Below are 24,608 nucleotides of genomic sequence, written 5' to 3' on the forward strand. Positions count from 1 at the left end.
ACTCAGTTCAACAGAAAATTAACCGAGTGAAATGTAGCAGTGCATGATACACAGACCAGGTAAGATGATCTAATACTTTGTGAGTATGAAAGAAAAAGAAGATATGATGGAGAACAGTGTACAATCTTTCTCTCTTTAATGAGAGAATTGGAATAGAAAATTGTTTATCATCAACCTGCCCCTTTAGTGCACCAATGCAACAACTTAATGCCTGAATGAAATACTCTGGAAAAAAATTATACTGATCATCTTCCAGGTTATTACTTGGAAACCCCTGTGTTCCTGAAATGTTTGTTTGCACTGGTGTGGCAGCAACGAAAAGTGGGCATCAGTGAGCTGGAGGAGAGACCTGTAGTGCCAGAAGCTCCAACTTCAATGGGATACAGTTGCCTGTCTACTTGTCATATTAACAGTGATGAAAAAATAGCTTATGCTTAGGGACATCACCTAGTTCATTTACATGCATTAAAGCATGTGAGACTTGTATCCTAGGATCTGATGAAAACATGGAGGACATTATGCTAAAATATACTTTATTAAATACAATATAGTTTCCCTCTGTCATCAATAAACATATTAACAGGATTTATACAGATACATGTACATTTTTATAAATTAATGTACATATGTTCATATTTCTCAGCTCTATTTTTTCTACATTTGCATCATGCTGTAACATGTCCAAGTTTTTACAATGTAAAATTAGACAAAGCTTCCAAAATTTTTATAAGAAAGTTAAACACAGTTTTATCAACTGTTTTTCCATGTCTACAGATCTTCAGCATCTTCTTCTAATTGAAAAGTTGTGAATTTATGTGAGTGCCAGGTATATCACTCCTCTGAAAGATGTCACCAACATCTTCCCACTTCTATCTTCTGTCAAAAATTTTCCATCCAATCATCTAAAGGCTTAAAGCCAGTAAGGTTGCAGTATTCAGTTCAGGCACAGGCACATGACAAATGCTTTTTTAGCTCTGCCACTACCTCTACCATACTTTTCATTTGCATCCCTCAACTACAGACCTGTCAGCATAGGGACCTGCCTTACTTGCTTTAGCTGAACACTGCAAAAATAAAGATCCAGGCGATTTGTTTCTCACAGGCTGCATGCTTTGCCTCAGACTCTCCTGATCTGATCATGACAGCTGTACAGCAAACTCTGTTGTCTGCTACACATTTCATCTTCCCATGATATTATAGCTATAGTTTAACACACTAAACTTGAATTCAAGGCTCAAAGTGCTAGAAGCCTAGAGGACCAATGATGCACCTCACTGCTCTAGCCTAAATGCCTGAATTCATTCAAATTTTTTTCCATAAAATTTGGGTGGGTCAATTTTGAGTTGGCAGTTCTGTTGCATTCTGCCTGTGCTGTCATTCTGCTACCTCTCCTGCTGGTATCTGTAATTGTACCCTACCTCTTAGGTTGCCCACTAAAGCTGCTCTGGCTGGGCATCTCCTCAGCTTCTTGAAAGTTTCTGTCAGCAGTGGATTCTTTCTCCTTGGATGCCAATACTGTCATTGTGATACCACTACTGCTGGAAAAAATGCCTGATCGGTCATAAGGTAACAGCCAGAGCTAGTCCCAGAGTTTATGAAAGCCCCATGTTCACTTGTCTGCAATATCTGTGCTACAGCCTAGCTTAAGCCAGATAAAAATCTAGATTTGCTGGATCTCTGCAAAAAAACCTAATGCGCAGGATTCCCTAACTGGGAACTTCTGTGGTAATGCAATGCACTGCAACACTGCAGTGCAGGAAGCTCACTCAGTGTGGGTACTATGAAGAGAGCCTACAAGAAAAAACACAAGTGGCCTAGGAACGCAGCCAGACTCCAGGAGCCCTCCAAGAACAGACCGCAGGCCTCGGGGTGCTTCTGAAAGCTCCAGCCTCTCTCCCGCCCTCTCCCCTTCTCAACCAACGTCTTCCTCCCCCCAAATGAAAAAAGATATGCTTAGCATGAACCCATATGAATGCTGCCCTACCCAGAAGTTCAGCATTCGAGTGATGACACTTGGCACAAATCTGAATCTCACAGAAGGGGCGAAAAGGTCACTATTGTCATTAAGGTCCACTGGAAGACATCAAGTGCGCATAACCCACAGACTGTACGTAATCAAAGGATGGGTGTTCTAAAGGTCCCTAGCTTCTCTACAAAGTCTTCAGTGGAACAAAAACTGTTCCAGCCACAACATTTCTGGGTAAGCAGCCCAATGACAGGTGGCTAGAAACAAATAAAAGAATAAAAGCCAGGTCCAGTACAATTGTCTTTTGAGGAAGAAATAGAACTTAAAGCGAGAGGCAGGACCAGCAGAGACCTGCTCAAAAAATCCCAATACACAGCAGGGCTACCATGAACAAGGTGCATGAAAGGCAGCTGGAAGCTGAGACATGCAATGTAAAATACCAGGCAATATACTCAAACGTGATCCTGCAATAAAAATACTTAATCTAGAAGCTGTATCAAATCTGCAGCCATTCCTCACAATGGATCAAAACCGACCTGTCAGATGATTTGGCTGTACACAAATCCAGCACAACTACTAGTGAAACCTCACCATTATTCTCAAGATTAGCAAATACTTCTTGACACTGTCAATAGATTCTATGCAATAGAAATATTGTACATTTTACAAGCCTTCCTCTACACTTGTTTATCAATAGAAATTAGGTTAATGATGGTAACTATACCACTACCTACTGTTGTAACAAATGTATCTTACCTTTTTGCTTTCTAGCACCTGCTTCTGCCTGTCATAAACTGTGCAAAAGGTCTGCATTAGGAATTCACAGAACGAGAGTTCACACTGACAATAATGAACAGGACCATATTCAACAACGAGAGAGAATAGATACTGTTCTGATCTTACTTTTACATATATACCAGCAATAAATTTCACCTGTACAGCATTCTGGTAGTAGAAACAGTTATGGCCAAACCAAACACCTCTAAATCCTCAGTGGCTCTCACTAAAGCATAAAAAACCAAGCAAGAAACATCAGGAAACTAAAGAAATTCATCTGGTTGCTGGTCTTGTGGTTCTTCTTTTCTGAGGAGATGCCCTAGTGTTACATAAAATGCAGAATTCATAAGTATCTCAGTGATTTATGAACAGCATAAGACTCGAGTGAAAAAGGCAAGTGTACTTCTCAAATGCTCCTTCGACTTCCCAAGGAGGCTGTCAGTCTATACAGGAGCAAGATTCCCATTTGAGAAAATACATCTATAATTTAAAGACTAGGTTTTTTTACTTCTTGGTTGGTGATGTTGTTTTTTGTAGGTTTTTTTAAGAATACACACTTGAGGAGCAAATCTTATCTGGAGTGATTATTAAAATTCAAATAAGAAAATACAAACATAACTAACAGCTTGACTTAAGACAGTAGGCAAACAAGAGATTTGAAGATCTCTAAAGACATGTAGTCTTGCATTTGTTTCCAAAATAGTGAGGCAAATAGCCATGAAAAAACAGAAGAAATTTTAATAATTTACTACAGCCACTAGCTCATTAGCAATGATGAAAACATACTGGGGAAGGATGTACTTGATCATGTCCAAACAACCACAGAAGCCTTTAAATTAAGTTCCAAAAAGGTAATTTTCAGTGTCTAAGGTTGCCTCATAGGAGTGCCACTGTTCTGCCCTTGCAGTTTTTGTGTAAGATTTTGTGTGAACTGCAAAACATGCCTCTAAAACCACTGTTTCCTGTAGGAAGCAGGCAATCTATGGAATGTATATGAAGACCTGAAATGGATTAACAGCTACAGTCTTACTTAGTCCTGGATCATTTTACGTTATATGGATTCCAGTTTAATTCTTTTGTACCATCACATGGCTGGCTGGTTTTGGCCACATGAAATCCTGTTTCTGCTTAATGCAGTTTTAATTTAAAAGCTACTTCTGTATTTCATAATGTAACATACTCCAAGAATTATATTATGTTCTCTGTAGCTTGTCTCTTCATGTATGAAAATGACGTCCCCTTACCATACTGCTTAGCCGTTTGTCTTCTATCACCACAAAAGAGCCAACATCTTGCCCATCATCCTCCCCACTTCACAAAGCATTTCTTCCAGACTTAATTCCCCAGCAGTGTAGCCTAGTAAATTAAAAATAACCCTTCTGCTACTTATTGGGTGAAAAAAATGCCAGAGTCCGGCCTTATGTATCCTGAATATACACTTTCACCAAAAAGGAACAAAGTAACACAGGATTTAGCAAAACTAAGTTAAATGTGGAATTACAAAAATTAATACATTTTTTAAAGCAATGGAAAGGGACAACTGATCTATTTAAACTGCAGAGATGACAAACCAAAAAGAAAGGATACAACATCTATAATGGATACAGTGAAAATCAGCTGTTATTGAAATAATGACTAGCCATTGTCATAACTCTGTGGATCATGTCTTCTCATAGAAGGCAATAGACTGCTCAGTAATTCCTTGAATATGTGACTTTGCCAGGTGGACTCCAGGGAGAAGGCACTACATCCCCATGGACAGCCTTCAACTTCTTTTGCTTCTTCTCGAGCTGCTCCATCCTCTCTTTCTTTTCCTGAGAATGAAAAGATGTGTCAAAAAAACCCAAAACAAAAAACAACAAACAAACAAACAAAAATCACCAAAAAAACAACTCCACCAACAGAAAAGTTACAATTATTGTTACACCTTTCTTGAGTAAAATGAAAAGTTAACATGCAATGGAGATTTGCCTTTTGGAGCTTAGCGCATCCCTTCTAGGGATTCAGTCACACACATTGCACAATGCAACACAAGAGGCTGCACATCTGGTGTCATTTACAATTAAGGTGACTGTCTCAAGGATGGGCTGGTTTTGTGCACTATCTAAACAAAAGGCCCAACAGAAGGCCTAGTGGATTAGGTACTGTATTTGTCTTGTATATCATTAGCCTCATCTTAATTACTTCTTTTCTTTAAGAGGATACCTAAATCACAGTGCTAAATATGTTGTTCTCATTACATGAGAGCACTGATGCATCTTTGTAACTTTCTGTACTTATTAAATCACACTTGCCATGTACTAGAACAAACTGGGAATTAAACAATTTAATTATAAACAAATATCTATCTAACATATTATAAACACTGCAAGGTTCTGATGATATTTTCTATTGTTTCAAACAGCAATGGGCAATTAGGATGATGAAGGATAAGCAAGACACTTGCAATATTCTTTTTGTGCCTGATTAACTAATGATTTTCAAGATAGCTGTCATTCAAAAAAAATTTGCAATTATTTATAATTATTTCCAAATTTTTATATTGTTCCATTCTATATAAGATAAGCATTCTTCTTTGCAAAGATGACTGCCATTTCACCATTGTGAGGACCAGCATCTAAGGGTGCATCTGCATTAGCAATTTAGTACACTGGAGAGTTCTTTATAGGTGCAAATTTTCCTTGTATCGTACTTGCAAGTTTGTGGTGCATGCTTGAGCACACCACTTACTGACTTAAAGTAGTTTCTCTCTTGATGGAACCAAGGTTGACATTATGGACCAGAGCATAACCTACAGTGCCCCACTTGACAGGTGGATAAAAGGTCCTTGAGCAGCTGCCTTTCTGGCATGTGAACAGTGCATTCATTCCTAGGACCAACAGCTGGCATACACATCATTGGTAGTAAAGATGCAATGTGGATATGCAGGCTTAAAACCATCATCAGTTGTGCCAAATCCAACCTTGGTCCTTTCCTCTTCTGCAGCCTGTCAGCCAGTATTTTGAAGAAACATAAAAATTTCATATTTTCACATGTATGAACTGCATTGTAGTGGAAGTACTGCTCCTTGAAGACAGCTGTAAGGTAACTGGCACTCTCAGATAACACATGATCCTATCCCTCTGAGGACACTGTATATCCTGCAAATTCCCAAGACCCTAGCAGTGTTTGCCTGTTATTCATCATTGAAAAGAGAAATAGGGAAGTAACTGTGGCTAAGGGAGTAGACTGGTAAATGGGGGTAGAAGTGTTATGGTAAAAAACAGGAGCTTGAGTGGAATTTTTCTCGTTTTACATGTATGCAGCAGTCAAACTGCTAGCTATACATGTGATATGTAAAAAAATTTTAAAAAGCTAACATGCACTGAAACATCAACCCTATCAATATGATTTCAATCTAGGCCTTTTAGGTCTTTGTTAACATAAATCTGAAGATCCAATTCTGTTAGAAATGCCTGGTCTGGCTAAATAAACACAATTATTTCATGTTGTTACTAGTAAAGCTGATAAAAAGCAAGGCAAAGTTTGCATGGAGAGTAATACCCTTTACTAAAACAAGCGATACAAAAGTTCATCACAGTTAGTCTAAATAAAAAAATATTATCTCTTCATACAAACTGTATCTTTCTGGATTATATGGAGTAATTGAGACAAACTGGGCTTGTAGCACTGTAAGATTCTGACTCTTCTCTGTCATCATACACTTTTGCCTTCTTTCTCCTTCCACAGAGATCTTCCTCGGATGAACACCACTAGTGGCTTTGCATCTTTAGAACAAGTTCAAGACCTTTTTTTCAGGAATTCTTAAAGGGAACTGGTTATTACCCTAAGGGGAAAAGGGTCTGCATTATCAGTGATATTTTTCAAAAAAGACGACAAGATATGTGCAAGCAGTACAGATGAGCTTGGGAAGAACGTGCTCTGCAATGGAACACATACATGATTCATGTTCCTCTTTTGGAGTATTTGCACATATCCAGCCAATTTATTCTTACAAAAATTTAATCATATTCTACAAATCTTAGAATCTGAATCTGTATTTGACATTCAAAGACACACCAGGACAGGTAACTAAAAACTCATTAAAAATACGACTTACTGTAGCAGTATTGGCAATTATTTGAGAAGTCACGTGTTACAAAGAAATATGCATATTTTATGTTTATAAAGCATTCTTTACTGAATACATGTTGCACAACAGACTTATGTATGAAAAACCCAACCCAAAGATAAAGCATACACCCACCCAGGAAGGGAATGAAAGTTGCTTTGGATTTTTTAATCATGTCTCAGTTTTGAATGTTTGGGTTTGAAGATCCAATTTTCATGAATGAATCCCAGTGCCAAGGAAAGAGTCTTGCTTTTAAAGATTAAATCTGACATGAAGACTTACTGGCTTCTTCCCTGCATTCAACACACACAAAGCTTTTTCTTTTCTAGTCCTAACCACAGTTCACATTCTCACAAGATGTAACTGATATAAATCTTCCCTAAAATAATAAACAAGATGTTATTTGCACTAACAGGAGAAGAGTAACAGAAATAGTGAAAGATGAAATCAATAACTATAGCTTGTCATACACTAGACCAACTCGATTGTATGGCTTGATTTTTCTGTGGAAATTTCCAACTCAGTAGCCTAGTAAGATGAATACATTTTTCACTTAAAAAATTCTGGGAAGATCACATTCTTTAGCAGTATGACTGCCACATAATAATTGAATTTTAGATAGTACAGAAGCCTTACAACATTTAAGAGGAGTAACAATAACAGCCTTATTTCTAACATATTGCAATGCCAGGAGATTAAAATTCCAATATAGAAAGTATTTTCAGATAGATCTTATTAAACCACATGAAATGAATAACCCATGTCAGCTGTTTCTAACCCAGAAAAGCAACAAATCCATGAGACTCATCCAGTACATAATTTCCTGATGTTTTTAAACAGCTTTAGAATGCCAAAAATAGGTGTTGAGCATGCTCAACCTCCAGGTAAAATTTCAAACTTCTTCTAGGGCATTTAACCTTGCTATGTTGATCTTCAAGCATTATTTGAGAGCAGCCTTACTTCTCATCAACTCATACTAGGTTAATGTTTACCACATAAAATGGAGAACATAACAGATCTAGGATACTCACTTTTCTCTACAGAAAATAGGTATCAAGATTACTATCTCAAAAATAATGGAAACTAAACTGATCTGTCATTAAAAACTTTCTACATGATTCTTCTCCACACTCTACTCCTCAGAATAGGTGCATGCCAATGACAAGAGTCAGACACTGGTATTATATATTAAGTACAAAATGATCATTTATCAAGCAAAACATTTAGATTGGCTCAAAGAGTACTTGGTGAGTAGCAAGAGGCACATACTATGAAAGAAACAAAAAAAATCAGAAGCTTAAATTTCCTCAGCAACACAAGATTATCCTTTTTATGTTAGTATTTTACAAGTGTTAATAGCCTTTTTCAGGGCATTTATTTTCAGGCTTAAAAAGTAATCTTCTCTATGCACTTATGTTATCAAACACTCACACAATAACCTCTAGAAGTATAAGTAACAGAATTTCCATTAACATAAAAGCAGAATGTTTCTTATATTTTAGAAGAACTACAAGCAGATTTTTATGTCCATTTTAGCCATGCGTTATGGTCAACACCTGGTTCAGGAAAGCTGAGAACGAATTTACACATTTATTTCTGTTGAATGTTAATGAAAACATATTAGAATACTTTCCACTACATTCCTCCTATTTTATTTCCCTTCAAACAAAAATCATCTTATTTGAAATAATATACTTAAAAGGCTTCCACAATTCTGCCCTCTCAGATTTGATGCCTCTTTATCTACCTGTAGGCAGATACCATCTTAGTTCCCTTGATCATACACTGACAACTTTAAAGGCATTTCTCTCCTGCAGTTCAATGAAGGTGTGTATTTTCTCTACTACTATACAAAGCGAGATAATATTTTGGCCAAACACGATGACAGAGCCATTGCCCAATACGCTTTCTCAAATAACTGTGTGTTAGCTGCAAAAACCAGCACAAGTTACGAAAGTAAAAATGTGAAGACTGGGCATGAGACACATCAGTCAGCATTCGCACATAGACATGGAAAAGGAGATAATTTTAGAGGTACCTCTGCCAACCAGTCCGGTACCTATCACATGCTCCAACACCTGCTTATTTTTCAAACTGCTCCTCTCATGTAGACACATGTATATCCATTTAGATCTGGTCATTCCTCCAACTACTAAAATTTATATTAATAATCCCACTGAAGTGAAGCGATGACCTCAGGAATTTATACACAATTTGAACAGGGGAGCCTGTGCTAGGCAGCATATTTCATTCCCCAAAAAAGGGGCAATTTTTTTACATTTGTACAGAGTCCAAGACAGCAAGGCAGCCAAATGTACAATGAGAGGTAATATTCATGTTTTGGTACAGGTACGCTAATTGAGGATAGTCTCCGTAAGGGGAGCATACCTGGACAGTGTTAGCTACTACTCAAAGCATAGTACTTCCTTCCTTGGGAACCAGGAATATTGACTAAGCAAGAAATAATCTAAGATTGGACATTAATCATTTGACAAAACTGAGCTGGAAATCACTTGACTAAGGGGACCAGAGGAAACGCTTCTTGCCAATGATTACAGAAATCAGAGGTATTCCAAAATGGGACCAGGTCAAAGAAGATCTTAAAAGACTTAAACCTAAGACTAAAAAGGTTTGAAAAATCGAGAGAAGGGAAACCGTGCAGGCTCTTGCTGTTTTATGTAACTGCATACTTCTGAGTTAGCCAAGTAAAGGACGATTGTCCTTTCAAAATCTGTCCCACACCTGTACATGTGCCTGCCTCAGTTCTCATCTATCCCGCCTCCAAAAAAAGCCAGAAAGCCCACTCGAGACTCTGGAAAAGATTTTTTTTAAGCTAATGATAGTACAAATGAACCCCTGTAAGTACCTTAAGCCAGCTGAGTTGCAAGATCCCATTCTTATAAATGGCAGCAGAGACCATATGCATAGGATGCATGCCAAAAATCAAAAGAAAGAGAGACAACAGAATAAACACTCTCAAACTAAGAAAACCTTGAAAGTCAGTATGACGAATGACTGTGTCACAGAGTGAGGATAAAAACCACAGGTTTTCCTTTAACTAGCAAGTCACACAACTTTAAGAAAACAATGCTAAGAGTATCTCTCTTCTAGTTTGTCTTTCTGTAGCAAGGAAAAAAACCTGCCTTATTGTTAGGACTTGAGTACTAGATTAGTTTACTGCTTAACAACTGTGACTAAAGAACGCTGTTGTAGGAAAAATATAATTGGGAGCATCAGAGTTCCAACCTTTCTAGTAAATGGAAATAATCTCAAACCTCGTTACAAGCACTTTTGCCAATTTTAAGGTATACAAGTCTCCACTTTAAAAGCTTCCTTGAATGTGTATGCACTCACTGTTGCAGCTGGTGACACTGCTTGGCTTTGCAGGTTTTGTGCTGTGGTGAGTTGGCCCTTCAGAGATGGTTGCTCCTGACATGGAATGTCAAAAAATTAAGACTAACTATGAAATACAAAACTCTATGACACGTAGGTAGGGAGAATATATTTTCCACATATGCTAAATATCAAGCCCACCATATTCTACCGTCATTTTGCTCAAGAATTTTGGGGGACTAGCTATGTAATGCCGCCATCATCTGGCCTCTCTCATAACAGCATCAAAACCCACGAATATTACAATACAAAAGTGTTCACACTCACTACTACACTAATCTTTTTGGTTTTGACAAAGTGCAAAAAAAAAAAAAAATACCAGCCATCTTTCATATTCCTCCATAGCCTTTATATTTTTTTCTTCCTTCTTTGCCTGTTGTATTTCTTGCTTTCTTCTCTCTAGGATTTTTTCTACTTTCTTCTGTTTTATAAATTCTTCCTTTTTTTCATTCCTATATAGTGACAGTGAAGAACAGGAGATCATCATGTAACAGACTAAATGCTGCATCTGTGACTGATTAACTAAATTAAGTCAAAAGAGATATTTTATGCATTTAATAAAAGACCAAGAAGATACATTTAAAATCTTCAAAGTCCATCTTTATATATTATATCACCAAGGTATAAATGAACCTGCTATTCTATCTATTATGGCATCACCTTTTCTGTATTACTTTCTCCTGTATTTGGTATCATATAAAAAATTAAGATTCAAAACTTCTGTGGGTAATAATAAGTTGCACACGGTCTGTGAAAACTCTTGGCTTGTAAAACTAACAAAAGAATTTCTCCAGCAGACACATCTCATTTGCTCCCGAATACATCTACATTCATACATTGTATTCCACAAAACTTTAAGATAAAGATTTACTTTCCCTCCTATGGCTTAGTAATGAAGCATGAGACTAACCACATAAGACATTATACTACCCCATGAATTGTACCTCTCAGTTGCAGTATCTCCGCCTGGGCTTAAGACAGTAGTAGCCTTTTGGGGAGGAAAGCATTTAAGTTACCAAACCGAAAAAAGCTTGTACAGTTTGTTCTCATTGTTATACTTGCTCTCCAATGGGACCGAAGAGCCTGATCCCAAGCATGCCATTGTCTCCCAATTAAAAGCATATCAAGCACTCACAGAAGACCTATTGCATTTATAAGCAAAGATTTGGGAAACTATGATATTCCAAAACCCAGTGGAGTAGTACCATTTTTCAACTGCTGACATGCTGTCTCTCTTCTTCTCTGCAACCAGTTCTTCCTCCTTCTTCTTCCTGATTCTTTCAGACTGTTTCTCCTTTCTCCTTTGCTCTCTTAAATATTGCACTTTACTTTCTTTCCATTTTTCAAATGCCTAAAGAAAACCACAGATTCATTTAAAATCTTACCCCTCACCTTTTTGTCAATACTCCATTTGCTTATTCTGTACTACTATTTTTTGTAATTTCTACATGTCCCAATTTTCGAATATGTGTTTGTAGCATTGCTCAGAAGTGGGTATCACTATACCTAAAAAGAATAAATTATTTTTCCCAGTAAATAATAGTTCATTGCCAATGTATTTGCATGGAGTTTACTTTACATTCAGTTCATAGAATCCAAATACAGAAAAATGCCTGTTTGTGTACAAATATAAACATTACATACTTCCAACAGAACAGATCAGAATCTTATACAAGCTTTCTTCAAAAATTAAGCATGTTTAGATTTTAGAATCTAGTTCATTTCCACCTCTTGCTGGATTAATCAAAATTATTCTCAACAACCTCCTGAACCATATCCAATACACATTTAGGTACATATTTCACATCACCTTCTGTGCTGCTTCTGTTTTCTCCTCATTCTGTTCTGCTGCTTTCTTTTTCTTAAGTTCCTCAAGCTTCTTTTTTTCACTTAACTTCTTTGCTTCTCTTCCTTTCTTTTTTTTCCAGGCTTCAAAAGATGCAATTGCTTCCTCTCTTTTAACAGCTTCTTTCTAGATTGAAAATAACAGTCTACATTTAAATACACTTAAGTATAAAACTATAATTGAAATAGTAAGTTTTAAACTCATTGCCAAATGTAGGATTAGATGGAGCAATAGACAAATGGAAATTGATTTGCAGACAACATTCCAAGTTGTCCAAGTAATACTCAAAATTAAATTTGAACTATATAAAGTGTTTTTCTTCTATGCTCATTTTTAATTTAACTTAGTCGAATGAGACAAACTACACCTGCAAAATATGTGTGGAAGAATATGAAATACATGTTAAATGCTTAGAAGCGAAATGTACTAAATACGTAAAAGCCAAATATAAGAATTGTGTATGGTACTATTCAAAATACAGTCCTCTGTAGATAAGCATCTCTTGAGATAGGGAGCAAACTCATCTTCTGACAGATGACAAATTAAAACTTAAGACCTGAAGGGTTGAGCATCCCAAGGTCTTTGTAAACAAACCTGAAAATTAATCTAAGGAGCACACTTTTAACATACTTTATGTAAATGTGTAAGGAAGCATCAGCCACACAGCCTTTACAGCAATCATAACAAGTGGGACGCCATTTACTGTTTCAACTCACCTCGTGCTATTTAGAGAAAACCAGATGCCTTAGAACAGCAGAGTGATGAAATTAGGCAGAAAGCACAGGTAAGCATACTTCAAAGAATTATAGTTTGCAAACTTCTTTTAAACAAGAATGTAAACAAACCTTTTCAGTATCATTCCTTAGATTTTCAGCTTTCTCCTTTTCAGTTCTCTTTAATTCCAGTAGAAAGACCCTTTTCTTTTCCAACCAATTCTGGAAGAATCATTAGAAGACTTTTATACTTTTAAAGTCTTTTTAAGATATAACTAAAGAAGTTCTGTTAAAACAACCAAATATTATTAGAGCAACACCAATATAATGACCACCAAAATTACTCCTAATTCTTCCATGTGCTACCTAAATAATGACCCTATGTGGAAGACTAAGCTGTGATCACACAAAGACTGTGACCAAAAAAGTGTAAGGTTCTAAAATCATAGCTACAAAATATGAAAAAGCTGAAGGATCTTTAAAAAAAAAAAAATCTTCAAAAAACCCACCAAAAAATGTAAGCATCAAAAAAAACCCCAAAAGAATGGAATAAAGATTCTTATCACTTAGTATATAGGAATATAATTTACATTTATTGTCTCTCTTGCAAATATCTATAATTAGAGAATAAAATCCAACTGGGAAAAGTGAGACTTCAGGCATCCATAAAGTGTTACAAGACATTTGCAGAATCAGGCTTAAATTTTCAAGGTTTAATTATGTATTTGGTATGCTGCTTAGAGATACAAGTGTCCTAAATGAAGCCTATTTTACCTTTAAAAATTATAGAAAGAATATAAATATGGATTTGAGGTTCTAAATTTTGTTCTAGAACCATAACAAGTATTAAAACACATACCAATATGAACAGCATCTGCTAATGAAGATTTTTCTCACACAGATTAGTAGCAAAAATCTGTTGGAACCCACAAACTAATCATTATGAAATTCTACACAGAATTCACATAGATTATCCTTCTGGAGAGAATACTAGTTTTCACTTTTCCTGAATGCCAACTGAATAGAACATATCAGGAAAAGAAACTTTAAACTACACACTTACTAATGTTAAGGAAGAAGTAGAAATAAAGGAAAATAGTATATTTGTCTGAAAATAGTCTGACACAATAAATTATGAACCACGGTCCCTCTCATCTAGTTTTTTAGTTCATAATTTGATGAAAAGGCATAGCCAACAGAATAAAAGGATTATTACACCTATAATCATATGCAAGGAATACACTCAGAAATATTGATTTCAAGAAAATAAGGGGTGTTGACTCCTACAACAGGACCTTTATATGCATAGTTTTGTTTGTTGGTTGTTTTATTCAGTTTTTATTTGTTTGTTTTTAAGATCTACCTGGAAAACAGCTGCTCGTAAACTATCTGCTTTATGAAATTCTGTACTGTTCTTCTGCACATGTTTATCCTCCAACACCTTTAATGTTCCCAGATATTGAGATGAAACAGGTGTAGCTGATGTAGCCTTTGTCTTTTTCTTTAAGTGTGCAGAAGACAGAGACCTATAAAAATACCAAAACACAAACATATTAACGATCTTTCAATTTATTGTAGCTGATACCAAGTAGTGTTCCTTTTATTTCAGTGTATACCACAAGTTACTGTGATTCTGTTTGTACATGCACTTGGCTGGGGATAGGGGAAAAGGAAAGAAGGAAGAAGCCCGTTTTCTTCTGAGGGCTCTATTATTGCCAAAACAAGCTGCTACTCAACATATCCAGCCCAAGAAAGTTTACAAATTCCTTACACTTTCACCTACAAAACAGCTTAAAACCTGTAAAGACATCATGGACTGGATTCATTGGTGGATCCTGTAGCACACACTCATCACAGACACTGGCAAAAGACTTGGAGTCTGATCTGATATAACCCTGAGGAAGGGTTATAATAACATGCCACATCTACTAAACTGTTTTCCACAGATAGTTGGAGGTTGTTGACAGTGAAGACAGTGCTGACAGAAAATGAGAGTGAAGCAGCATTGTCAGGGCACTTACATGCATCTCACACTCTGTGAACTGTGATACATAGCATCTTTCTCTTACCTGACAGACAAAGAAGCTTTCGGGTTTTGTAGAACTCTCTCCTTTGTTTCACCTAGTTTCTAAGAAACACAGAGGAAAAGTAAAATTATAGAGTCCTCAATCAACAGAACTAGATTAGGATGAAACAGATTTTTACAAGCTAACAAGAATGTTGGGAGTTGGACTTGATGATCCTTATGGGTCCCTTCCAAGTCGAGATATTCTATGATGTTAGAAAAATACACAAGAAAGCCACTCTAATATAGAAAGGGTACAGTACAGGGTAAGAAAGTAAAAAAACCAAAACCACCAAAACCCAAACCAAACCAACAAACTTTCAGAATGCCTGTATCTTTTTGGAATGGCACCTAGAAATGTTTCTTTGTATTATGTAAAAACATAGTCTATAGTTTAGAAATACAAAGGAATAAAAAGAACCAAGCTGGGTAGTGGGTTTCCCTGTTATTTTATCAACAGTATTTTAGCTATTTTTAATATTTAGCTTTAACAATTATATATATCTCTACATATTTTCTTTCTTATGATAAAGCATAAAGTGCTTTGCATCTTATCCATTATTCAAGTCACACCATGGATTCCATCCTCAGCCAACATACACTGCTTATTCCAATTCAGCTAACCTCACAATAGAGAGCTGACGCTTTCACTTGGATAAGGGTATTTCCTTAAGATTGGAAAAACACACATTTCAATACCTTTTTCTGGTTTAAATGATTTGTGTAAAAGGCATTCCCTACATCTTCCATAAAACTATACAGAATTTGTAAGAACCTCAGCTCTAGAACCCAGAGATAAATTGTCAGCTTTATAAACAGAGTTCTACACATTTAAGGTACCAACAGTAACTTTACAAAACTTTTCGCTATGCTTCTAGGACGCTGTTCTAAACAATGGTAAAAACGCATATGAATAATACCTTGACAGAGTCCTTTGAAGTGTTCTTTGCCTCCCCATGCTCAGATTGATCATTCGCTGATACCTCCGGTATTGTATCAGTTAGTATTTGCCCTTCCACTATTTTCACCGTTTCACCTGAACTGTCATCTATTGACTTCTCTAATTTCTTTGTTTTTTCACATACTGTGGTCATCATTACTTCTATCACAGAAGAGGATTTTCCACTATTGTCCTCCAGTTTCAAGTCACTGGTGCTGATCTTCTTCTGATCTTGATTTAACGGGAGGAAAAAGATTGAGAGGACACATTAACAAGAATTCCATTGTTTCTGAGTATTGTTATTTCTGTACGAAAACCATCTATTTATGAAACATATTACTAAATCTGAGATAATATGATGTACTTTCCGTATACCTCCTTCTAAAAACTATATGGACTAATAAGAGTATTCACTTGCATTGTATTTAAATGTAAGACTGGAGTAGTCAACTGAAGTTTTAACAAATGTTATAGAATGTGAGAGCACGACAAAGGCAAAACTTCTCATCTGCCTTACCACCCAACATGGTTCTAGTGCAGAAACCAAAAGCAAGAGCCATTGCAATGACAGCAAGAGCTCTTCTGACATCTAGCAAACTACTAATGAAGTCTGTACAACAATTTGGGTTAAAAAAACCACTTTCATTGCGTGGCGTTTTTCAGGGGTGTGGGGGACACAACAAAATAATGGAAAGATTCTGCAGTGGGGATTTAAACAAAATGTCACCTCAATTTAAAAGTATGCCTAAGTGGTGAAATAGTCATTTATGTAACACTTTATTAATAAAACTTGAAAACCATTTTTATCAGATCTGAACTGTCATTAACGCAAAGTTCTAAATTTGTAAAACAATTCAGACATAAACCAAAAAAGGCCATGATAAATTCCAAATTACAGTCTTCCACAATTTTCTGATGGAATTCTTAAAAGAAATATAAATTGTGGATGAGAGATTAACTCCAAGTTACCTGAAGAAAGGAATATCAATGCTGACAATCTAAGAAATTTAACCTAGATTTACAATGATGGAGGTAAGTTCGAGGTGACAAGGAGAATTCTGAATGTATATGAACCATTTTCTACCCTCTGTTGATATGTAAACTTTCATATTTTACTTTACACTTACTAGATAGTACAAGTGTATATAAACTGTAGGCATCTGAAACCGTACAATCCTAATTAAGCTGCAGCATTTAGTGTACAGAACACTGGCGACAGCAGATTTACTATGAGCGCTTTGTAGCATGAACTTCACAGAACTTCACTTGCAAGTCATTTTGGCTCTGTTTGCAAAGGGGATACAAAATACTAACCTTCCCATGGTTAGCTGGGAATAAAACCTCTAAGTATTATTATTGTAGTTTCCTTCCTGACAATTCAAGCTACACAAGTTTGATCAGTCTGCTTGGAATTCTTACACCTGCACACTTCAGCATCATATTTAAACAATCTTTTCCAATCCCTTTTCCTCCACTTTTGTTGAAGACATTGCTGTTTCTAAGTTTTCCTTTGTACTGACAACACCACCTTTGCCATCCTCTTCCTCTTATGCTGTCCCTGCACTTGGAGAATCTACCCATTCCAGTACACTGATGCCCATATCCTTTTCCCCATACAAACTCTCCTTAGACATTGTTTCATTAATGATGCTTAAAAACATCAAGCTATACCAAACAAATTTTCTAATCCGAGGAATCAGCAAAATATATAAAAGAACTGAAATTAAACACAGATCTAAGCTTACTTGTTATTTACTATTTAGTACATTGCCTGAGTTTTCAACTTTTGTTCACCTTTCTGCACTAAATTCTTCAAGCCAAGTCCTATCTTTTATCTCATTAGGCTGCAGCATATAGACATTACATAGGCCATACAGACAGCATTCTTCTTGCTGCATCTGACAGTCTATGTTACCTATCTGTTACAGTCCTGCGCACAGCAAGTTACCCCCCAGCATGATTCCCTTAGCAAATTTAAAAAGGTGTCTAACAGCCTATTCCAGTGTTTTTTAACCTGGGGTCCATGGATATTTTGTAACCAGTCTGAAAAAGGGGACTAAGAAAGGTAAGTTCAATGGATACTGCTGAGAAGCCCACAGATTTGATACTTCTCAAAGGGTCTGCACATCCCCTGTGAACTGTTAGGGATTCACAAATCCAAAAAAGTAGAAAAGCGCTACTCAGCTTGTATTAAACTTTGTGGAAAAGGTGCAGGAAGAAGTGAAAGGTTTACCCTAGTCATGTTGACTGCAAAACAGGAAATGAAATCAAAATTACTTGTTGTAAGTCTCAAAGATGCTTAGATGATGATGCATACACAAGTCAAAGTATAAAACCTAAATTCTCAAACTTTAATCTGTTCCTCTCCATTCCTGGGATGCCTCTAGGGCCAAATTTCTCAATACTTGGGATGATACTGTACTTGGACATAACTGCACGAATGAGGCTGGGCCATTCTCAAAACCAGAACAGAAGGAGACACAAGGGCATGAGAAAGATACGGAAGGAGAGTAGAAAGGAAATTAAGAACGCCACTGATTTTAAGAAGACTTGTTTTGGAACATTAGATATTACTAAGGTATAAATGGTAACACTTATCTGGTTGTACATATCTAAGTTCTACCTTTTACAGGTGGTGCTTTTCCACACATCAGTAAATTGGAGTCTCCAGATCTTTCATTGTGGGTAGTAAAATTAATGGAAAATGGTGGTGAAGTACTTCCTAGCCATGGACCCTTAGATCAGAAAGTGACAAATAAACAAGTGAGCAATTTATAACAAAACAGTATAATTTAACTTGACTTTATAATACTTTGATAGAATGTTCAGAACTCTCTAGGAGAAGTCTAATTCTTGGTTTACATTTGGAGAAATGAAACCAATCAGCACATAAGGCTGCAAACCGTCACAAAATCCTGTTTCTAGTTAGAAAGAAAAAGAATAATGTTCTCTTATCTGGCCCTCAGATAAGAACGCTACTGGCAAAGACTTTTTTTCCCACTCCTATTTTGGTCCTATTTTTCTCCCCCAAAATTTTGTCAGCTAAATAAAAGTTAGTTTCTAAAGCTTCCAATGTAGATGGTAAAAAAACAACACATATACTCTCTTACTTCAGAATTAGGGCTTTTGGCAAGGAGTTTTTTCTTGGGTGTGGCTCGGGCATTCAGAGTAATTAGGGATGATGGTGCCGAAAACGAAGAAAATCCATTTCTAGAAGTTATTTTTCCTTCTGACCTATTAAGCTCATTATCTTCCACAGGACCACTTTTTCTCAACATAATTCTTGGTTGAGGTGATGGTTTGTAGCAGCTATTTAATGAAGGAATGCTGATATTCTCAGCTGAAAATAAAAATTATAGTTTCAGTTATGTCTAGTTAAAGACATTTTAGTCTGGAACACTATTTTGCCAAGATAGATCCAACTAACTATTTTCAGTTAAATGAGCTATTTAAATAATAGCACAGCTTTCTTAACACCACTAGGCCATATACAGCTATATAAAGAGTTACAGCCACTTTTTCAGAAAGTTTAACCAAAGTTTTAAAGCTTCTAATATAATCTCTACATAGACAACCTACAAACTTATTTTCTTCATTTATCATTATCTCTGTATATATTGAAACTACACTCAAGGGCTTATCTGCAGTCAGAGAGACAGACAGAGTTTTCAAAAATATAGAAGAGAGCATGTATCTAATACAGCACTGTTGTAAGAAAACATTTTTGCTATTCTGCTGTTCAGTTATCTATTAGCAAAGTTACAAAGGGAAGACTGCTCCTCTCTGCATGGTGCAGAACAGAACAACCCTGGGTAGGAGGAGACATCATGAGAAATGCAGTCGAAGAGGAGGGTATATTTCTAGCTTATTCAGTGATGTCTCTGTTCCCCCCTAAGGCAGTCACTGAGCAGCAGAACCACTGTGCAACTGTTTCTTACAAATTTCTATCCTCTGGCTCCTCACCCTCCTCCTGTTTAGTAATCCTAACTTCTTCATTTTTTCTTCCCTCTGCCCTGCCACTAACAAGATCAAGCCATACAACAGCTTTCTACCTGCATTTTTCTTTACGTATGCTTATCCATATAGAAATGCTTATCTAATTCTGCACACTGCTACAGAAGCATTTCCTATTAAGTCCTAGTTCACACAAATCTACTGCAGGAAATGGGAGAATCACCATGCCCATCCAGCACACTCAGCTGCGTAAAGTCTACTTATGTAATTAGTGTGAAGTTCAGAGAGCTAAGAGATCACAACAATATTCCTACAAGTGCATCAACAGTTTTTCCATGCAGTAAATCACAAGAAAAGTCAAAGGAGCCGAAAAAGCTGATTAATCTCTGGATAGTCACCTCCTCTGTTGGACAGAGATCAATTTATCCAATATAAGAAAATTTACAATGGTTGACTACTGAAGACAATATGCTAGTATCACTGTACTACTTAGATTCACATGAAGAAAAAGAGTACAACTTCTTTCTCCCAGTGTAAAACTACACAGGCATACTGGCCATGAAAGAGAGGCATCTGCAGTGCCCAGCTCCACATTCAAGCATCTAGCACTTTGGTGCCATCACGTGGAAAGAAAAAAAGGAGCTGATATCACTAATCATGCTTTACAATTTCAAAGTTGTAATCTTCCATCACAGGTAATGACCAGCCATAAATGTCTCTCAACATCAAACAGGGCAAATTCTTCTTATATTAGGAAGTAGATAAAAAATATCAAGTCTTTTGACATTTAAATTTGTAAAAGCACATATAGTCAATTAGCAGAATTTCAAGTTCTGCTTTGCGTATTAAAAATGATATAGCTATTGTTATAATGAAACATTAAAGTTCGGGGGTTTTTACGTGTTTGACTATACATCCCAAGTGGCTCAGTATCTCCCAAGTAAAAGATCATCTGAAGTTTTAACTTTGTGATGATGTCTACCATTCATAAATGTTTTGGTTACAGCTCATTTTCTGACATTGTTAATAATACAGCATCATGATGTCTCAGCATCAGGACTTCAACATTGTATTTGTGAACACTGTGGTCCAGCTTCACTGGTCATAGAGAAGGGATGTCTGTTTAAGGAGCTTTCCATTAAAGGGTGCATGGATGCCATGGACACTGTGTGAATATGGCTTTCTGTGCTATGTGCAGGCAGAGGAGGCAACTCTGCAGCCCTCCCACACCTTCCATGGACATGCATTTATGGAGAGCTGGACTTTAAGTACCCAAACAGCTGTTTCTCACCTCCTGAAAGGAAAAAGCAAATAGGAACCTCCTGCTACTTGGCCCATGCTGGTTCCGTTTACCCCCTGGCAGCTGGAGGTTATTGAAATGTACTTTTAGAAGAATATTGAATAAGTTCCCTGCAAGCCAAAGCAGCTGATACTTAACACAGAAAATAACCCAAATTACAACACTTTAAAATATTGTAATATGGCTAAGCAAGCAGCAGAAACAACATTCAAATGCCTTCTTTTCACCTGATGCTGAAGTATTTCTTGTTTTGTGCACCCGTGGCTTTGGTATTGGTTTGTTTTCCTCTTGCTTTCTTTTTTTCTGTAGTTCATGAATAGGCAAGTCATTACAATGGTCACTTTCACTATTATCACATGGTACTTCTTCAGCAGCTGGACACTCTTCATTATTTTTTCTGTCATCACCCTCATTTTGACTTTCCAAACATTCTTCTTCACCATCTTTTCTGTCATCCTGTATGTTTTCACTTTCTAAAAGCATTACTTGCTGAAGCTTCTTTTCATGAAAGGATAAAGCCAAGTCATCAGCAGCTTCATTTTTCAAATCTGCTGCTTTTTGTGAAGCATCATCATCTGAGAGAGGACTCTCAACAGCAACTGCTTTCTTAGTGCTTTCAGCACCTGAATTACTTTCATTAAGTTCTTCCCCAATACCTGAAAACAGCACATTATCAACTTCCATTTGAGACAAGTGGAAAAAAATGGGACACAGAAACAACATCTTCTATAATTTAAAAGTATTTTTCATATAAGACTCTCCTGGCTTAAGTCTCTGAACATTTCTCTTTCTGTACCTCTGATCTCTGCAAAGCCACCAAACTAGATCCTTATTCTACTTCCTTTCCTGTCATCTGTTTCCATGGACCCAATCCGAAGAAAATACTTCAAATATTCACTTGTTAAATCTTATCTGTCATGCAATTTAAATCCCTTCTAAAAACCTGTGTCTCCAATGCCATAAGAACTGGAAGCAAGTCAACAACAACAAAGCTAGGCATGTTTGGTTACCAGAATCCATCCTCCCCTTCCATTCTTTTCACTTCTGTCCCATCGGAAATCTACTAGAAGATTCTCAAAGGAGATATCTGCTCCGATGCTAAGGTTCATGTGTTCAACAAAAATATTTTTATCTTCCTGTAGCCTGTTATTTCTAATTGACTTTATTTCAGAGTTCAAATGCTCGAGGAAGACAACAAAAGAATGTCATGATAGTTGAGTAACATATTTAATGCAGGAGCAGCTTTTTTCTAAATCTCGTCAGCAAAGGGAAATCAAAGCATCCCACGAACTTTTAAAAAATGTTTCAGATGTGAATGAAAAACAGGACACAGAAGAAGTCCTTTTAAAAATATATTATGATATTTAAGATTCATATTTCCCTTAACATGTAGCAGCACCATATCGGGAGGAAGAAGAGCCATTCGGCCAATCTCGGTACACTGAATATAAACGTTACCAAATATCAAATGCATCTTGGCCCAAGAAAAGCAGCCAGATCAAACCAGTTCCTGGTTTGTGTACACTGCCAGGCAAGCATGCTCTGCAGTTCGTCCTGCAGCCCTTATTCGCTGATTGTCCAGACTGGGAAAACAGTAAGACAACAACATGGCTTTCTCTCTGCCCATGTCCACTTTCGTTCACAGTACTGTGCGCTACTGTCTCATCCAGGTGTAAACAATATGGCTGTCGTGGTTTCAGCCCAGCCGGTAACAAAGGACCACGCAGCCGCTCGCTCACTCCTCCCGCCCCCTCCGGTGGGATAGGGAGGAGATGGAGGAGAGAAAAGAAAAAAAACCTGGAACCTCGAGGGTTGAGATAAGGGCAGTTTACTGGGACAACACAAAAAAAAAAAAGGTTACAACAACAACAACGGTACTAATGAAAGAATATACAAAAAGAGTGATGCACAGTGCAACTGCTCACCACCCGGAACCCGACGCTCCGCCACTTCCCCCACCGAAAGTCCCGAGCCCTCCCCCCGGCCCGCTCCCCATTTATATACTGAGCATGATGTCACATGGTATGGAATAGCTCCTTGGCTAGTTCAGGTCGGCTGCCTTGGCTATGCCCCCCCCCACCTCCCAGGTTCCTGTAAAAATTAACTCTATCCCAGCTGAACCCAGGACAATGGCTAAGGAGTAAAACTGGGCACCACAACTGTAGGAACCAGCACAGACTGCGTCTGGTCTAGCAGGTTGGCATCACCACTGATTTCACTGGGAATTCCGCTCCTAACTTAGAGGAGGAGGACTAAGTGATTTAGAAGTTGTTAAAATATGAAGTCTTGGAACATTAAATCACATCGACTCACAAAGATTCTCTGTGATCTAGTAATGAATTAAAAAAGGGAAGTACACGAGGACAAATATTTAATTCTGTCTTACCATTTAACATGTCATCTTCATCACTGTCAAAATCGTCTGAGTAATCAGCTGTTTGCTCTCTTGCTGCATGAGCAGAAATTGCTTCTTGTAGCTTATCCTGAAATGGTTTCACAAATAACTTCACACAGAAGGGAAGATTCACTTCTTCAAGTTCAGCACCCATTCCCCTCTCCCACACATACATAAGTAAAACTGAGCAACAGAGATTAACCCATTTAACTGAAAATTATTGTGTAGGATAAGTAAAATACAGTGTTTCCACTCTGTCATCATTCCCCCAATTTTTCTGTGTTAAAAAACCCCCCTCCATATATTAATTTATATTTCTGCTTCACAAGAAACATCTTGCAGATCCCTTTTCCATTTTTGGCAATGTCGTATCAGCATGTGACACTTTTTCCCCCTTTTGTATGTTTTGATCGGCAAGACTACAACAAAAAGGTCTGTACGGTCACGCATGATCGAGAAGGCGAGCAGGGACTACCCCTCCACTGCCTGTTGCAGTACAAGAACCTGAAGCAGGTGGCAGGTCCAAAACAATGGGAGAAGTTCACATAAGGCAGCGCTGGTATTTTGGACTCTCTGCCACAGGACATCACGGACACACCATGTTTACACGGGTTCTGAAAGCAACTGGCCTTACTTATAGATTAAAAATACACGGCAAAACGCAGCGGTTCTCTCCAGACTGGAAGACCCCGAGCCACAAACCACGGAAGGCTTGAGAGCAGGTTGTCTGACACGGGTCTTACGCTCTTCCCGAGGCACCTGCTGTCGGCCACTGCTGGTCCTTCAGCCAGAGACATTTCTGCAGGACTACCAGGAACAGGGAGGTCAGGCTGTCCCCGTCTTGGAGCGACTGCTTCCCAGGTTATGCACGGGGAACAGCTTCTAGTGTCCACACAGAAGGAAACCTGCTTCCCACTTTTCATTTTGATAGCAAATCGGCTTTGGGCTGTGTGCGTGTGTTGGCTTTAACAGCAAACGACCGCAGTCGCGGACAAACGCCACCGACGCCGCCTCCCGGCCCCACAGGCAGCGCTCCCCGCCCGCGGCCTGCCGCCCTGCCGCCCCCGCTCACCTGCAACGCGCTGCGCCGCCCCACCGCCCGCCTGCCGGCGCCTTCCCCCGACATGGCGGCGCCCTCTCGCTCCCGC

The 24,608-nt window shown here is 37.7% G+C and overlaps 1 protein-coding gene across 3 annotated transcripts; it reads right to left on the reverse strand.

Moving 5' to 3' along the window:
• Window positions 1-516: 516 nt before the first annotated feature.
• On the reverse strand, window positions 517-24,608 carry MAP9 (microtubule associated protein 9). 3 transcript variants are annotated; one of them, XM_052777850.1, is made up of 13 exons: window positions 24,533-24,608; window positions 23,452-23,548; window positions 21,293-21,721; window positions 18,922-19,151; window positions 18,435-18,546; window positions 15,792-16,042; window positions 14,876-14,934; window positions 14,170-14,332; window positions 12,939-13,028; window positions 12,058-12,219; window positions 11,453-11,598; window positions 10,567-10,699; window positions 517-4,557 (listed from the first exon to the last, which is right to left on the reverse strand). In XM_052777850.1, the coding sequence occupies exons 1-13, from the start codon at window positions 24,584-24,586 to the stop codon at window positions 4,435-4,437; spliced, it is 2,049 nt and encodes a 682-aa protein (XP_052633810.1). In that variant the 5' UTR covers window positions 24,587-24,608; the 3' UTR covers window positions 517-4,434. The 3 variants fall into 3 exon arrangements, with proteins under 3 accessions (XP_052633810.1, XP_052633818.1, XP_052633825.1); XM_052777858.1 differs by lacking the exons at window positions 18,435-18,546; window positions 18,922-19,151; XM_052777865.1 differs by lacking the exons at window positions 517-4,557; window positions 11,453-11,598 and having other exon boundaries at window positions 10,566-10,699.

This window comes from Harpia harpyja, chromosome 2 (assembly GCF_026419915.1).
Source record: "Harpia harpyja isolate bHarHar1 chromosome 2, bHarHar1 primary haplotype, whole genome shotgun sequence".
NCBI lineage: Eukaryota > Metazoa > Chordata > Aves > Accipitriformes > Accipitridae > Harpia > Harpia harpyja.